Source organism: Phocoena phocoena, chromosome X (assembly GCF_963924675.1).
Source record: "Phocoena phocoena chromosome X, mPhoPho1.1, whole genome shotgun sequence".
Lineage (NCBI taxonomy): Eukaryota > Metazoa > Chordata > Mammalia > Artiodactyla > Phocoenidae > Phocoena > Phocoena phocoena.
Genome location: NC_089240.1, coordinates 20097570 through 20115724, shown reverse-complemented (window position 1 = coordinate 20115724; position 18155 = coordinate 20097570). Strand labels below are relative to the sequence as shown.

Here is an 18155-nt window from a genome sequence, read left to right as displayed (position 1 = left end):
CTTCTTAATTTCTTTTTATTTTGTTTTTCAATCTTTGCAGCTTTCACTCTACTCTGTTCCTGAGGGTCAGTCTAAATATGTGGAAGAGCCAAGGACCCAACTTGAAGAAAGCATCTCCCATCTCCGACATTATTGCGAACCATATACAAGTTGGTGTCAGGTACAGAGAGCTGTTCTGAAAATGGAATGAATGCATTTCTGTTTAGAGTCAGTAGTAAAAAGTCTGTACTGGCTGCATGTTTTCAGAAAAAGGCACAATAAAGGGCCCCAACTTAAGAGTGCCTGACTTAAAAATGTTCGTCAGTGCCATCTCTGGAGGGGAGCAGAGAGCCCTAGCTTCCTGGTGGTAGCTGTCGCCATAGCTGCAGAGAGAGTTTCCCTCCCACTGGGCAGCCTGTGTCATGTTGACTAGAGAGCAGAGGCCCATGGTACCTATCTCTTTTTTTGGGGCAGGCCGTTTGGCTTGTGGGATCTTAGTTCCCCGACCAGGACTTGAACATGGGCCACGGCAGTGAAAGCGCCGAGTCCTAACTACTGGACCGCCAGGGAATTCCCCCATGGTGCCTATCTTGTTGGTTGTGGCTATGAAAACATTATTGTCCACCAGGGGAGGATATGGGGCTGGAACTATGTAAACATTTATATCAAAATTAGGAAGTTTCTCTCCCCACAGAGATTCTACAAGTCAGTACCACTTTATTTTATTTTATTTTTAAATTAATTATTTATTTATTATTGGCTGTGTTGGGTCTTTGTTGCTGCATGCTGGCTTTCTCTAGTTGCAGCGAGCCGGGGCTACTCTTTGTTGTGGTGCACAGGCTTCTCATTGAGGTGGCTTCTCTTGTTGCGGAGCACGGGCTCTAGGCGCACGGGCTTCCGTAGTTGTAGCACACGGGCTCAATAGTTGTGGCTCACGGGCTCTAGACCGCAGGCTCAGTAGTTGCGGCATACGGCCTTAGTTGCCCTGCAGCATGTGGGATCCTCCTGGACCAAGGCTCAAACCCGTGTCCCCTGCATTGGCAGGCAGATTCTTAACAAGTGTGCCACCAGGGAAATCCCAGTACCACTTTAAACAGGAATGGGTACAGAGGATTTTGAATGCTATAATAGGAGGGTAGATAACTACAAGAGGGTGGAATTACATACTTGAGTACTTAACTGTTTCCCTTAGTGACCAAAGATCTGCATATACAGATTGACTTTTACTGCTCAGGTTTTAAATCAGGCATTTGTCATTATGTTCATGAAAGCATGTGTGCAATTTTTAACATTGGAAACCAAAATTTACAGTCTACAGAATGTTTTCGTGGGCTTTGATATGTATATTTGCCACACTTGATCTTGATTTTGAAAACTGATGACAAAGTAAAAGAATGTAGATGTGTGTGACGTGGTCTAGATTTACTTTGCTTGAGATGATAAACTCAATTTTCATCCAGAACTTGTTTTAGAATTTTTAATTTCCGCTGTCTGTGCCAATGCTGAACTTTTTTTCACCAATTTAGAAAGAAAATAGCATAAATTAGGCCATTATACTAAAGTACCGTAACCATATTATTGAGTTATGAAATACCTAAAGACTTTATACATAATGTGTTGTAACACACTTAAACTTTATTCTCTTGTTCTAGAAGATTTTTAAATTTTAACATCTTTATTGGAGTATACTTGCTTTACAATTGTGTGTTAGTTTCTGCTTTATAACAAAGTGAATCAGCTATACATATACATATATCCCCATATCTCCTCCATCTTGTGTCTCCTTCCCACCCTCCCTATCCCACCCCTCTATGTGGTCACAAAGCACCGAGCTGATCTCCCTGTGCTATGCAGCTGCTTCCCACTAGCTACCTATTTTACATTTGGTAGTATATATATGTCCATTGCCACTCTCTCATTTTGTCCCAGCTTACCCTTCCCCCTCCCCGTGTCCTCAAGCCACTATGGAGAACAGTATGGAGGTTCCTTAAAAAACTGAAAATAGGGGCTTCCCTGGTGGCGCAGTGGTTGGGAGTCCGCCTGCTGATGCAGGGGACACAGGTTCGTGCCCTGGTCCAGGAAGATCCTACATGCCGTGGAGCAGCTGGGCCCGTGAGCCATGGCCGCTGGGCCTGCGCATCCGGAGCCTGTGCACCACAACGGGAGAGGCCACAACAGTGAGAGGCCTGTGTACCGCAAAAAAAAAACAACAAAAAAACCCCAAACTGAAAATAGAACTACCATACATCCCAGCAGTCCCACTCCTGGCCATATACCCTGAGAAAACCATAATTCAAGAAGAGTCATGTACCACAATGTTCATTGCAGCTCTATTTACAATAGCCAGGACATAGTGTCCATCAACAGATGAATGGATAAAGAAGGTGTGGCACATATATACAATGGAATATTACTCAGCCATAAAAAGAAATGAAATTGAGTTATTTGTAGTGGATGGATCTAGAGTCTGTCATACAGAGTGAAGTAAGTCAGAAAGAGAAAAACAAATACTGTATGCTAACACATATATATGGAATATAAAAAAAAAAGGGTTCTGAAGAACCTAGGGGCAGGACAGGAATAAAGCTGCAGACGTAGAGAATGGACTAGAAGATTTTTAAACCATCTGCCGGTGGTTAAGATAAGGTCAGCACATTTGCAAATATTTCTGTATCATGTAGGCATGACTACTGTTACTTCTCTCTTGCTCTTTTTTTTTTTGTAGTTATAAAAGTACTTTGTCTCTACCTTTCAACCCAAGGTTGCTTTTTGGTTTTTATATTTTCATCTGTGCATGATGCTTAGTGCAACAAAACCCCTCAGAATAGTTATCAACATGTTTATTTGTACTAGTTATATGTAAAAAAAGCTTTTTTGTGTGATTACACTGGTTTTATTTTCCTATAGATTGAAGTCTTCATGAATAAAAATTTTTCTCATTCCTGGCTCCATTTTCAGGCCTACAAGTTCTAGTCCCTTTCTTCAAGAGCTGATTTAATTTTTCTTCATAGTAAACAGATTATGCTAGCAAAAGAAGGGGGCAGTCAGTCTAGACATTGATCTGTAGTTTTTCTCTTTTCATGTGCAGAAAAAAACTAATAATGGATTTTAATGAAGCAGTACTCAGGTTTTTTTAATGTTCTTTATGTCCTCCCCCAAATTCAGCACTTATTATTTAAGGCCATTTAACAGTATTAGGATAACTTCCTCTGACTTGAACTGAATTAAAATAAACAAATCCTTTTCCATGTGGCAACAGGTTCTGATATCTTCTGGTACCCACATATCTCTTTTCCCATCTTTACTGTACACTTTTTGAAGTAGTCCCTTGCTTTCTTTAGGATCATCTGATGTTCATGTACAAAGCCTTTTTACTGTTGTGGTTAAGAGAATGTTAATACTTCATTTGCTCAGTTGGGGTAAATGTTTCTCCAAACCTGGATATAGACTCCTTTGTCCCATTAAAGCTGGTCATTCCTGCTTCAAATGGGCAGTTTTCAGATATAGGCTCTAAAATCATGGTAAATCAGGAAATAGACTTAATATGAATGATTTAATCTCACAGGGAAAGAATATCCACTTTAATTATCAAGGGGATTGACTTTTTTCATCCTCTTCAATTTCAATAGAAGAAGGAAAAGGCTGGGTTGTTGAAACCACTCTACTTGAAATGTTTGCTTCCTGTGGCAATAATAAGCCATTCTGCTGAGCAATTTGTGGTGAAGGGGAAATTAGAAAAGGAAAAACAACACAAAAAACCCAGGTAGAGAGTATATCCCTTTGTTCAGAAAATGCTAATAACATGATAATTTATTCAGTAAAGACAAATATATTTATTGCTACTTTCTAATCAGCAAATCCTATTAATTCTTTTTTTTCTCATCTTTTTAGGAAATGTACTCCCAAACTAAGCCCAAGATGCAAAGTTTGGTTCAGTGGGGGTTAGGTAAGTCGATTTTTAATTAGACATAATCAGTTTGTTTGACATTGGATTCTTTTTTTTGTTTTTTTTTGTTTTTTTTTGTTTTTTGACATTGGATTCTTTAACTGAGAGGCCATGGATGGGCTCCAGGAGATCTGTGAATTCCTTAAAATTGTATGTAGAATTTTAGAGCTATTTGGATTTTTCTGGAAAGAGAATCTATTTTTTTCATCAGATTTCAGAGAACTAATGTCCCCAAACACTCAGGTAAGTCTCTTCAAGATCATTAGGATTGTTGGCCTAGCAGATGCAGATACACTGGATTTTCTTTCTTTAAATCTATCTCCAGGTGCAATGTCCTAACTCATCTATAGGTTTTCAGAATCAGGATAGCTCATTGGCACAGCTATTAATACATGTTACAGAAGTTTAGAGGCAGGAAGAAACTGGGCTGGTGTGCCTAGGAAAGGCTTTATTGCATAATTCATAGTGTTCTTACATGTTTTCATTTGTTCTTTATCGCCTTTGATTGTTTTTCACATTCACTTAACACATACACTCATAAACTGGTTTCACAGTCTATGTTCTAATATCAGGAACTAATAAATTAATAGACATTGATCATATTTCATTCCCTTTATTGGACATCTCAGCCAGTCATCCTCTTGTTTTTACAAGTGTTTCCATGACAATAAAATAAGCATGAGTACAATTTATTTCTTAGTGAAGATTATCGTAGTATTGATACACTGATACCCCTGAGACTACTATATAAATAAATTCTTCATTTGAAGACAGACATATTAGTAGCTTACCACTTCTTTAAATTATTCATGTATGTTAATATCTTAATTTTATTAACATTTATTTAGTGCTTATTAGGTGTCAGGAACTAGTCTAAGTTCTTTGAAAGTATTAATTTATGTACAATCCTCATAACAACCTTGGCAGTTAGGTACTTTGCTACCTTCATTTTTTACCTGAGGACGCTAAAGAACTCCTGATCTTTTATCTATATGTGTGACTGAGGTGTCTCTTCATTGTCGCCTATCATTCCCCATTGATTCACAGCAGTAGGCAGTATTTGCAATATGAGTCTTTTTTTTCTTCTCCTGGACTCATAGTTACTGCAAAGACTTTAGAAGAAACGTTCCATTATGAGTTGCATTGTTGTCTGCCAAGGCAACCAGTCCATTTCCCAGGAGTCATAGCCAAGACATGTTGCTAGAAGCTGGGCTTCATATTTAGTGTAGTCTTACAGCATATCTTCTTTCCCATTTCTTTGTGATTTTCCCACTTTGGCTCAGCTCACCAAGGCATCTGGGTGTCCTTCTATCACCTGCTCTGTGTGCCTGTCTAGAATTGAAAATACCATGCTGGTAGGCAAAAATAAAGGGAAGCAGAAAATTGCCTCAAATGACCCAGACAAGAGGATGAAAAGTTAAAACCAGGTTAAAGGCAAAATAAGTAAAAGGCCAGACAGGAATTGGTGCAAAGAACACAAGCCCTACAGTAGTATTTAAAATGATCACCACATTTCCCAAAGAAGCCAAGAAAAGGATAACTGGCACATGCCTAGTATTATCTAGACGAGTGAATTATTGAGTATTCCAGTTAATTCAGTTCCATGTACGTCTGTTAAGTCACCATCATGGCAGGCATTGAAGAGAGAGGCTGATTGACCCAGTGGTCACAGCCACTGAGGTGCATATGATAAAGTGTTCAATACTAGCACAAATACAGAGACAGTCGTAGACCACCATTGAAGGTACAGAGGAAAGAGACTAGTTTAACAGAGATTGGGGAGATGGGAGCAGTCAGGGAAGGAGTTCTGAGATGAGTCTTGAAGGAACAGTTAGCCACACCAAAACATGGGGGTGGGAATTGGGAGGCATTCCACACAGAGGGCACAGCATGACCAAGACTTGGAGTGGTGACTTAGTGTTGCGTGTGCCGGGAACTGGAAGCAGATCGGGAGTGCTGAAGATGAGATTGAGAGACCTGCAGGCTTTTCAAGTCGTGACCTAGCTGAAATCCCTTTGTTAATTCATTCAGTATCCATTAACTCCTAGCAGGGCTTCAAATAAGTATCTGTTGAGTCAACATCCACTGTTTACCACTGGGGGAAAATGACATAGAAGTCTAAGCAGTCCACCATTAAGGAGCAGATATTCTCTTTGAGGAGACATAAAATACACCCTGAATAATTAAAAACAAGGGCCGTACAATTAGGCACCAAATGACGGTAGAGAAAATAAATATGGTGGGACTTTAGAGGAGAAAGAGAGGTGTGGGCTGATGAGTATAGGAAAGGCTTTTCTGAGGAGGTAGGACTTAAGCTAGCTTTTATTTGGTGGCATTGGCTCAGGGGAGAGGAGAGGCGGCCTCATGCGAATGAGGTCATAATGCATGGTCAGGCGTGGCAAGTAGACTCACATGTTGCATTTATTTGTATTTATTTTATCTATCAACAGTGACTATTTCCTGCATATACTTGCACTACAAATTTCCTTCATTATCCAGAGTTATTCTTGAGTTTAAATAATGAATTCAGATGGCAAAAGATACATTTTTTTTCCTGAGTCTAATGTATTTGGTTCCTGAATTTTAGAGAGCAAGCAGCAAAGCTTCAGATAGCGACAGATCTATCCAAAGATTTATCCAAATTTATTCTGTTTCTGTGTTTGGATAGCAAGGGATTCCTGTATTTGTCTTTCTGCCTTTATAAATAATTGATTCAGATCTGTTGCCTTCAGGAATATGAAGGTAATCTAACATTACTTTATTGTCAGAATGTCATCAGGCTAAAAAATGTTTGAAAATTGGATACTTGCGATGTAACTAGTATATCATGTTTATCTCTTACATAAAAAGAACTTGTTGAAAAGAAGCATATTAACAGAAAGCAAAGAATACATTATTTGAAAAGCATTTGCTACTACATACGCTACTTATATTTGACTTTTTTGTTTTGTTCTTTTTGTTTATGTTTATGTTTAACTGAAGTATAGTTGATGTACATGTTTTGTTTTTTAATGAGAAATTTATAAAACTGTTTCCTGGTCTGATTCTATTATAGACAGCTATGAATATCTCCAAAATGCACCTCCTGGATTTTTTCCAAGACTTGGTGTTATTGGTTTTTCTGGAGTTGTTGGACTCCTTTTGGCTAGAGGTAGGTACAATTTTGTAGTTTTTTTTTAAACAGTTCATAAGGGAGACATAACATATACATTTGATTCTTTTCACTTACCAGTTTTTGGAATAATGAGTTAGTTCCTCAATATGGCCTTCTTGATGTATAATTGATGTGGTTGTTTTCTCCAGTATATTTGATTTTAAACATATATAGAAATTGTAAAAAAATAAAATGAAAGAAATTATATACTTTTGGTTACAAAAAGAAAACTCAAAATGGATTAAAGACCTAAATGTAAGGCCAGACCCTATCAAACTCTTAGAGGAAAGCATAGGCAGAACACTCTATGACATAAATCATAGCAAGATCCTTTTTGACCCACCTCCTAGAGAAATGGAAATAAAAACAAAAATAAACAACTGGGACCTAATGAAACTTAAAAGCTTTTGCACAGCAAAGGAAACCATAAACAAGACGAAAAGACAACCCTCAGAATGGGAGAAAATATTTGCAAATGAAGCAACTGACAAAGGATTAATCTCCAAGATTTACAAGCAGCTCATGCAGCTCCATATCAAAAAAACAACCCAATCCAAAAATGGGCAGAAGACCTAAATAGACATTTCTCCAAAGAAGATATACAGATTGCCAACAAACACATGAAACAATGCTCAACATCATTAATCATTAGAGAAATGCAAATCGAAACTACAATGAGGTATCACCTCACACTGGGCAGAATGGCCATCATCAAAAAATCTACAAACAATAAATGCTAGAGAGGGTGTGGAGAAAAGGGAACCCTCTTGCTCTGTTGGTGGGAATGTAAATTGATACAGCCACTATGGAGAACAGTATGGAGGTTCCTTAAAAAACTAAAAATAGAACTACCATACAACCCAGCAATCCCACTACTGGGCATATACCCTGAGAAAACCATAATTCAAAAAGAGTCATGTACCAAAATATTCACTGCAGCTCTATTTACAATAGCCAGGACATGGAAGCAACCTAAGTGTCCATCGACAGATGAATGGATAAAGAAGATGTGGCACATATATACAATGGAATATTAACTCAGCCATAAAAAGAAACGAAATTGAGTTATTTGTAGTGAGGTGGATGGACCTAGAGTCTGTCATACAGAGTGAAGTAAGTCAGAAAGAGAAAAACAAATACTGTACGCTAACACATATATATGGAATCTAAGAAGAAAGAAAAAAGATCGTGAAGAATCTAAGGGCAAGATGGGAATAAAGACACAGACCTACTAGAGAATGGACTTGAGGATATGGGGGGAGGGAAGGGTAAGCTGTGACAAAGTGAGAGAGTGGCATGGACATATATACACTACCAAACGTAAAATAGCTAGCTAGTGGGAAGCAGTCGCATAGCACAGGGAGATCAGCTTGGTGGTTTGTGACCACCTAGAGGGGTGGGATAGGGAGGGTGGGAGGGAGGGAGATGCAAGATGGAAGAGATATGGGAACATATGTATATGTATAACTGATTCACTTTGTTATAAAGCAGAAACTAACACACCATTGTAAAGCAATTATACCCCAATAAAGATGTTAAAAAAAAAAAAAGATCAGGGGCTTCCCTGGTGGCACAGTGGTTGAGAGTCCGCCTGCCGATGCAAGGGACACGGGTTCGTGCCCCGGTCCGGGAAGATCCCACATACCGTGGAGCGGTTGGGCCCGTGAGCCATGGCCGCTGAGCCTGCGTGTCCAGAGCCTGTGCTCCGCAAAGGGAGAGGCCACAGCAGTGAGAGGCCCGTGTACCGGGAAAAAAAAAAAAAAAAGATCATTTTCTCTAATAAGAACCTACTGAATATCACAGGGAACTCTATTCAATACTCTGTGATGACCTATATGGGAATAGAGTATAGAAAAGAGTGGATATATGTATATGTATAACTGACTCACTTTGCTGTACAGCAGAAACTAACACAGCGTTGTAAATCTATACGCCAATAAAAAAATTAATTAGAATAAAAAAAGAAAAAGAAATTAGTTATCCTTTATAGGCACATTTACTTGGTCAAATTCCTGTTGCTCTTTGATACAGAAAGAGTGAACTTTCATTAATGAAGATCTGTCACACCTGAGAAACTGTAAATGTTTCACTATTAAGATTAAGCTATTAGGGCTTCCCTGTTGGTGCAGTGGTTAAAAATCCACCTGCCAATGCAGGGGATGTGGATTTGAGCCCTGGCCTGGGAAGATTGCACATGCCACAGAGCGACTGGGCCCGTGCACCACACCTACTGAGCCTGCGCTCTAGAGCCTGCGAGCCACAACTACTGAAGCCCACGTGCCACAACTACTGCAGCCCACGTTCCTAGAGCCCATGCTCCACAATAAGAGAAGCCACCTCAATGAGAAGTCCACGCACCACAATGAATAGTGGCCCCACTCTCTGCAACTAGAGAAAGCCCATGCACAACATTGAAGACCCAATGCAGCCAAAAATAAATAAAATAAATTTATATTAAAATAAAAGATCAGGTTATTATTCCTAGTAACAGTGATTTAATGGAGAGTTTATTAATTTCTTGATGTCTTGTACCTTCATTCAGTAATGATAAAAACTTGTAAAAATACTTAAAATTAGGGACTTCCCTGGGGTCCAGTGGTTAAGAATCCACCTTCCAGTGCAGAGGACACAGGTTCCATTCATGGTCAGGGAACTAGAATCCCACATGCCACAGGGCAACTAAGCCTGCGTGCCGCAACTACTGAGCCCGCACACTCTGGAGCCTTTGCACCACGACTAGAGAGCCTGTGCATCACAACTACTGAGCCCCTGTGCTCTAGAGCCCATGCGCCATAACTAGAGAGAAGCCCATGCGCTGCAACGAAGAGCCTGCATGCCACAAGGATTCTGCGTGCCGCAACTAAGACCTAATGCAGTGAAATAAATAAATATTTTTTAAAAATATACTTAAAATTAGGGGCTTCCCTGGTGGTGCAGTGGTTGAGAGTCCGCCTGCCGATGCAGGGGACATGGGTTCGTGCCCTGGTCCGGGAGGATCCCACATGCCGTGGAGCGGCTGGGCCCGTGAACCATGGCTGCGGAGCCTGCGCGTCCGGAGCCTGTGCTCCGCAACGGGAGAGGCCACAGCAGTGAGAGGCCCGCGTACCACAAAAGAACAAACAAACAAAAAAACCCTTCCTATACATGCCTTAACCGCACTTTTAGAATCTGGAAGAATGCTGCCCTGGTGCCACTCCCCCAGTGTGTGGAATGAACTCCTGTTGTAGTTTTTGTGTCCTCCCGTCTTGTGCAGAATATATAAGAATTAAATGCAGTTTGTTGTTACTAATCAGCTTGGGCAATAGTTGAACCAGCTTTTTGTCCCAAACTTCTTTCCCTTCCTTCTGTAAAGCTGTCTAGGAAAGCATTCCTATGTTATTTAGATAGTGTTTAGAATTTATGAAGATCCCAAGGCCAGGGTGTTGGAATTTGACTGGGTGTTAGGGAGCCAGGAACGTGGAATCAAGTGAGATTAGCTTCCTCCTTCCCTCTCCATGGGTAGAGCACGTGGAGCAGTTTTACAGCCCTAAAGAGAGCTCCCTGTGCCATGTGTGCTCTTTAAACTGTGTTTATCTCCTGCACATCCACTGTGGTAACTGTCCTGCAGACGACTGGGGACTATGCTCTCCTGGGGAGAACAGCAGCAGAAGGACACCACTACTGCGGGTCCTTTGCCTTTGCTTTTGTTTTCTTGCTTGTTCCTCTCTCTTCTTCCTTTTCCTGAGAGGGCTTGGTTGTATTAAAATAATTTAAAACCTTAATTCTTTTTCAGAAAAGTACACATGCACACATACTCATGCACACGTACCAAACAACAGATCTTTTCCCGTGGGTGCTGGGGTACAAGGACTTGAGGTAAACAACATTGGGGTGGGGGGTCCCTAAGCAAGATGAGTGGGGAGTGGGAGGGTAGGTATGTTCATGGGCGGTCAGAATGATTTTCAGGCCCCTCCTGGTCCCCTATGCTGGCAGCAGTACGATGGGCTCAGAAGGTCCCTCCTGGTGGAGTTTCTTTTCTTCTTTTTTTTGTCTAACATTTTATTTATTTTAATTTTATTTTTTAATAAAAATTATATGTATTTAAGGTGTACAACATGATGTTTTGATACACGTATACATAGTGAAATTATTACTAGAGTCGAGCTAATTAATATATCTTCTCATATAGTTACCTTTTTTGTGATGAGAGCACTTGAAATCTCCTCTCTTAGTAAATGTCCAGGGTTCAGTATTACTAACTGTAGTCATCATGCCGTACATTCGATCTCTAGGCTTATTCATCCTACATAGCTGCACCTTTGTACCCTTTGACCAGCACCTCCCCATTTCTCCCACCTCCCCACTCCTGATAACCACCCTTCTACTCTCTGCTTCTATGTATTTGACTTTTTTAGATTCTACATATCAGTGAGATCTTGCACTGTTTTTTCTTTCTCTGTCTGGCTTATTTCACTTAGCATAATGTCCTCCAGGTTCATCCATATTTTTGCACATGGTACAATGTCCTTCCTTTTAAAGGCTGGATAATATTCCATGGTAAATATATACCACAATTTCTTTATCCATTCTTCCATTGAAAGACACTTAGTTTGGTTTCATGTCTTGGCTATTGTGAATAATGCTGCAATGAACATGGGATACTTCAAGATACTGATTTCATTTCCTTTGGGTATATACCCAGAAGAGGGATTGCTGGATCATATGGATAGGTTTCTTGAGCATTCAGCAGATAATGGTGGTGAGGGTGGCCAGGACTGTGGTGAGGACAAGAGGTACTTCTCTGGAAGAGAGATGAGTGGATGATCATTCAGAGGAGGTGGGCCCAACCAGGACACCCAAGGGTGGCAGGTGGTCATTGCCCATCATTTTGCCTGCTGGTGGCTCCCTGCAGCACTGGCAGCCAGTGGTTCCCCTCTGGCAATGCTGACAGTTACAGTTTAGACCACTGGCTTCTTGGGAGGTGTGGGTGTGGAGATAGGCAGGGAGACAGGGGATTGCACTTTCTTCCAGAAGTTCTGGGGCCCCCAGCTCATTGTGTGAACCACTAGGAGCTAGAAGCTCAAGAGCTGCTGCCTATCAGCTTTCCCTAGAGGAGTGAAAAATGGCTGGTTGGAGGGTTTGCTGTCCTCCACCTGGTTCTCACCTTCATGAGCTGACCAGGTGCTTAAAGCTTCAAGTGTACAGGTGGGCTTCCAGGGGTGTAAAAGGCTTTTCTCTTCTGGAGTAATTATAGCCTTTCAGTCAAGGCAATAGGACAGGGAGAGGAACATAATATTAAGAGTCTAGATTGATAGTATTTGTATTCTCTTCTGTAACCCCAGTTCCATTTTGGGGGATTTGTCTGTTTAAAGTTTAAGACCGATAAACAGCACTTACATTCTTCTTTGTAAATGTGAGTAACATACATTGCACTAGCATCTATATGCGTCCCATCTCAAAAACCCCGTGCCTCTGAGTGGAGACTGTTTTTTGTGTCAAGTCCATTTCTAGTGTATTCTCCAGTTTTACCCTCTACCAGTTTTCTTAATCTCATTCTCATTTCTCCCAGCTCTCCATCCTTCTGTCTGTTCATTTCCCCTTTCCCAGGGCTCTACGTATTCTCACAGTCTAGAATGAGACTCAGTCAACACAGCTGTTGTCTTGGGCCATGGCTCCACGCTCTCTTGGGTTTGACCCCCTTTGCCTGGGGTCCGTGTTGTCTTCTCCTAGATTTGCTGCCATGTTGTTGAACTACATGCTTAAGTCACTTTCAAAAAAGCCTATGTTGGAGGTAAACTTTCCAAGTTTTTGCAAGTCTGAAAGGACTCATACCTAGTGATCATTTTGTTGGTTGTAGAATTTGTTCTCCATCAAAACTTTTCTGGCTGCATCTTCTAGCACCCAGCGTTGCAGGTGTGAGAGTCAGCAACCAGTCTGCGTGATTGTTCCTTATGAAGTGATTCATTTTTTTCTTTTTTTCTGGAAGCTTTGAGGATCTTCTCTTAGTCTTCAATGTTCTAAACTTGCATGGTGCTGTGACTACATATAGATGTTTTCATTCTTTGGTTGGGCATTTTGGTGGCTTGCAGCCCTCAGCTGTAGGCAAATATATATCTTGTATTTATTTGAAAATTTCCTCTCATTCTTTTTCTTTCCTGAACTCGAATTCATTTGTGATTGAGCTATTTAAACTGACCCCATGTGTCTCTTGTATTTTCTTGACTATTTTATTCTTTTTGCATTAGTTTACTTTGGTCATTTCCAAGAGCTCTTTTCTGCTCTCTTTTCACAGAACTCATTTTTCTTTTAATGCAGTAGCTTCTTGAATTTATTGATGATACTTAATAACAGGTTTAGTTTTGTTTTTAAGTTCTTCTCTTTCCTTTAGGGTCATTTTTCCTTCTTGCTTGTCTTGATCTTCTCTTGTATGTTGCAGGCTTTCCTCAGCTTTCCTCAGTTGTACAGTCATGTTTAAGAGCAAGGCAAAAAACAAAACAAGAAAGAACAAGGCAATTGAAACTCTAATAAGAACATTTTGCGTGTAGATGGGGCTTGCTGGCAAGCAGGTTCTCCCTCAGGGTGAGCCAAAAGGGGACTGCCCTTAGGTGGCGGGGTGACAGTGCCCACCTGAGGAAGGCTGGACTCTACAGCACTAACACGCACATGCACTCACACCAGCTGTCTCGGTTCTCAGCAGCAAATCCATGGCATTTCTTTAGCGATACCCTGCCCCCTTTTAAGATTTTGTCTGGCGAGATGGCATGGCCACAGGCAGTTTTGCACAGGCATGGCATGGAGGAAGGAGAGGCTCACCTGGTCCACGCACAGGACTTGTATTTCTCCCCCTATTTTGATCCCTGTTTGCCCTCTCCAGCCTGCATGGTACCTGACATCTCTGGGCTGCCAGGGACATTCTGCTCCCTCCTCTGCTGTGGCCCCTCCTCAGGATTTAAAGGCTGTCTGTCCTTTTGCTCCCATCCACTCTCCGTTTTCTGAACCTTGGTTGACCCTTCTTAATAGCCAATAGCCCCTCCATACATTTTCTCTTCGTTGTGGGTTTATTATCTGTGTTTTATTCTTTGACTGTTATTTTTATGGGGTATTGGAAAGGAGAGGAGAGGAATGCTTGCATTCAGTATTTAAATAGGAAGCCAGTTTACTATGAAAGAATGTAAACCTTAGAAACCAAAATAACGTGTGGTTTTCTTTTTAAAACAATCTTTTTTTCTGTTTCCTTAGAAATGGTGGTTCTCTTGAAAACATTGTATTGATGAAAAAAGCCAGGTGCAAAAGACTATGTATTATGTAATTCCATTTATACGAAATGTCCAGAGTAGGCAAATCCATAGAGCTAGAAAGTAGATTAATGGTTTCCCAGGGCTGGAGGTCATGGAGGAATTGGGGAGTGACTACTCACGGATGTGGGGATTCTTTTTGGGCGATGACTTCTAAAATTGATTGTGGTGATGGCCTTGTACCTCTGTGAATACAGTAAAAGCCATTGAATGGTACAATTTAAGTGGGTGAGTTGTGCGAATTCTATCTTCCTAAAGCTATGAAAATGTGGTGGTCCTTTTTGGTTCATGTATTAGGCACATTCTCTGTCAGTCTAAGACCAAAGAAGTCTTAGTCAGTGTTAGATATATGACACAAACTGTAATGGTAAAGATAATGAATACTCTGATGGTGTCCATAACCTTTTTTTTAATAGGTTCAAAAATAAAGAAGCTGGTGTATCCACCTGTTTTCATGGGATTAGCTGCCTCTCTTTATTATCCACAACAAGCCATTGTATTTGTCCAGGTAAGTTAGATTCAGTAAGCTTGCATGTCCTTTGTTATTGCTTATGTATGTATGGGTTTACTGCTTAATTTAATTTTATTTTGCAGCCTTTCTAACACCAGACTAAAATTTGTTTGCACATATAAATGAACTACAACAAATTTAAATGTTTTTCTGCACTATGTACCTCAGTTCTGGCCCTCCTTCCAATGTCAGTATTCAGAGAATGCATGCTAATTTGAATATTAATCAAAGAAAATTTGCTATGCCTTTTTTTTTTCATAATTACATGGAAATCTAGAGACTCAAATTCCAAAGCTGCTAGTTACAGGTCATTCTCAGTTTGGACTTATCTGGTCACAACCTGCCCTCCTTGGAGTTGCAGGCACGGGCCTGTGCTCTGGCCCTCTGTGCCTTCTCCCTCATCATGGTGCTAGCCTCGCTTTCCTTGCTGGGGACTACAGGGAGTGCAGTCCCTTCTGCTGGGAACGCCTTTCTCAGGGCTGTCAGTTGGCTGCTCCTTTCCTACCCTTCAGGCCTCAGTTTGATGGCATCCTGGCAAGTAGAACACAGTGGCAAGAACACGGGTGAAGCTGATGCCTTAGTCAGCTTGAGGTGTCGTAACAAAATACCACAGACTGTGAGGCTTAAATAACAGAAATTTATTTTCTCACAGTTCTGGAGGCTGGAAGTCCAAGATCAAGGTATCAGCAAGGTTGGTTTCTCCTGAGGCCTCTCTCCGTGACTTGCAGATGGCCACCTTCTCCCTGTGTCCTCACATGGCCTTGTCATTGTGCGTGCACTCCCCTGGTGTATCATCCTTGTCTTATAATGACACTAGTTAGATTAGAGCTCTACCCTTATGATGAACTTGACCTTAATTACCTCTCTAAAGGCCCTATCTCCAAATACAGTCTACTGTATTAACACTGTGGGTTAGGGCTTCAGTATATGAATTTTGGGGGATACAATTCAGTCCATAACAGCTGGACCAGCAGTTCTCAGAGTGTAGTCCCTGGACCAGCAGCATCAGGATCACCTGGGAACTTGTTAGAAATGCAAATTTTCAGGCCCCAACCCAGACCTACTGACTCAGACACTCTGAGGGTTAGGGCCAGCAATATGTGGTTTAGCAAGCCCTCCGGGGGATTTTTAGCAAGCCCATAATATTTGAGAACCACTGATAAAGACTAGACTCTCTCAGGGCAGTGGTGTGTGGACTTAGTGCGACTCTACATGTAGAGTCCCTTGGAAAACTGGCAAGAGCAAGGCAGACTCGAAGTTTTGAGGTCCTAGACAACTTACGGAGACAAGGACTCATTTGCCAGAATTGCCATCTCACACTGACACTTGGTCCTAGGAGGAATAGCAGTGCCATCACCAGATTTCAGCCCTGAGGGCTCTGAGCCAAAAAGACCTGAAACTGTGCCCCCTGCAGTCCTTGTGACAGTATCGAGTCTACATTCCTAGACGGTGCTGCAGTTGCAGGTGGGAGCCCAGTGGCTCCAGCTGCAGGAAATTGTTGCCTTTGGTGGCAAATACCATTCAGATCTTCATAGCATGGCCTTGTCATTGCTTACAGCAGTCCTGGAGGCAGACAGTTACTGATCCTCTGCCTGCTTCAGCCCCAGCTCTGGAACAGTGAATCGTGTCTGCCTGCCCTAGATCATAAAAATAGTCAAACATCATCTCAGTCTGTTATGGTTTAAATAGTAAATTGGCTGCTGGTTGAGAAGCATATGTGGCTGCCCTCTGAGTAGAGGCCTTTTTTTATCTTATATGCCACAGCATATGTTGCAAAAGATTTTTTATATTCAAAACCAAGATAGTAGCATGCAAATATGAGTTGTATTCTAATTTATTTTTAAAGTCAGTGGGAAGGAGTTTTGTCTTTTATTTTGTACCTAGGGTAAGCCAGAGCAAAGCAATTAACTAGTTTCACTAGATATAAAACATTAGTGATCTGTTTGGGATGATGAAAACGTTTTGAAAATGGATGGTGGTGATGGCTGCATAGCATTGTGAATGTAGTTAATGCCACTGAATTGTACACCTAAAAGTGGTTAAAATGGTAAATGTTATATTATGTGTATTTGCCACAATAAAACAAAACATCAGTGACTGAAAGAGAATTTCTGATACCGTTTTAGCGTCATTTAGTTCCTATTTCACAGTTTCTTTTCTACTTCCTCTTCTTTTTTTTTCTTTTTTTTTTTTTTAATGAATGCCATGACCTTGGACAAGCCACTTAATCACGTATATTCTGTTTTCTGTTCAGTAGTGTTTGGAGAAAAGTACTGTAAGAAAACCCTTAAAGTGATGGCAAATATTATTTTTCTCTCAAATTTAAAGCACTGAAAACAGTGCCATACTCATGATAAATGCTTGATATGTCTACCAGTGGGTGTGAGAATCATATCATATCCTAAGAACAGTTGGAGCAACTGGAAGAATATAACTTCTAAGAAACCAGCATGTTGCAGCAACCCCTGGATTTACTAGCACTGTGATCTTGGACGAGTCACTCGGCCTCTGAATATTTCCTTACAGTCTTTGCCTACTTACCACATAGGGTTGTTATATAGAATAGAGATAAATCATGTGAATGTGCTTTGTAAAGTAAAATGCTATACACAGACAAATTATTATAAAAATTAGGAAGAGAATAATAACTGCTTTCAGAAAATTGAAGTACTGTCATTTAGAAGAATAATCAATATGGTCATAAGTAGGACGAACAAATGCAGATTATTGGAAGCATTTTTTTTTAAGAAAGCTCAATACTTAAAAAAAAAGTTTCCAACAATTAAAGCCAACAGGCCAAAGTTGGACAAGTGCATTTTAAGGTAGTGAGCTCACTGACCCCAAAATATTCTCTGACCCTGGGGCCTACTTCTCAGGATGTTGTAGAAAGGATTTTAAAACAGGAGGCAAAATCGCTGTAGAAACTCAAAGACTTTATGTTTTGAGGGATCTGGGAAGACTGAGAGTATCTTTACTGGGCTCACCTATTTTTTTTACCTAGCCCCAAAAATGAATGATTGATTTTAAGCTTGATTTTCAGACTTGTTTGGCTGTTACGTGCTAGATGTGATAGGTAGAAGCCTTCCTTCTTGTCTGATCTTCAGGCATTTCCCATATCAGCAATGATCTACATTTTTTTCCCTTGAAATTGTGAAAGTTTGAAATATACACCTATAATTTATGGCAAATTATTGTAAACAGTAACTATACACTGGGAAGCTATTTTTCCTTTTTATGCTATCATTCTTACTTTTATTTGCTTACATTGCACAGTTTTAATGTGTATGTTCC

General features: G+C 40.6%; 1 protein-coding gene across 1 annotated transcript in view; it reads left to right on the top strand.

The window, feature by feature from the left end:
• Positions 1–18155, top strand: part of APOO (apolipoprotein O) — a 57393-nt gene that overhangs the window by 23574 nt on the left and 15664 nt on the right. Inside the window, exons 3-6 of the mRNA XM_065900841.1 lie at positions 41–160; positions 3871–3925; positions 6981–7076; positions 14770–14861. Of these exons, the coding sequence (XP_065756913.1) occupies positions 41–160; positions 3871–3925; positions 6981–7076; positions 14770–14861 (363 nt within the window). The remainder of the gene's footprint in view (positions 1–40; positions 161–3870; positions 3926–6980; positions 7077–14769; positions 14862–18155) is intronic.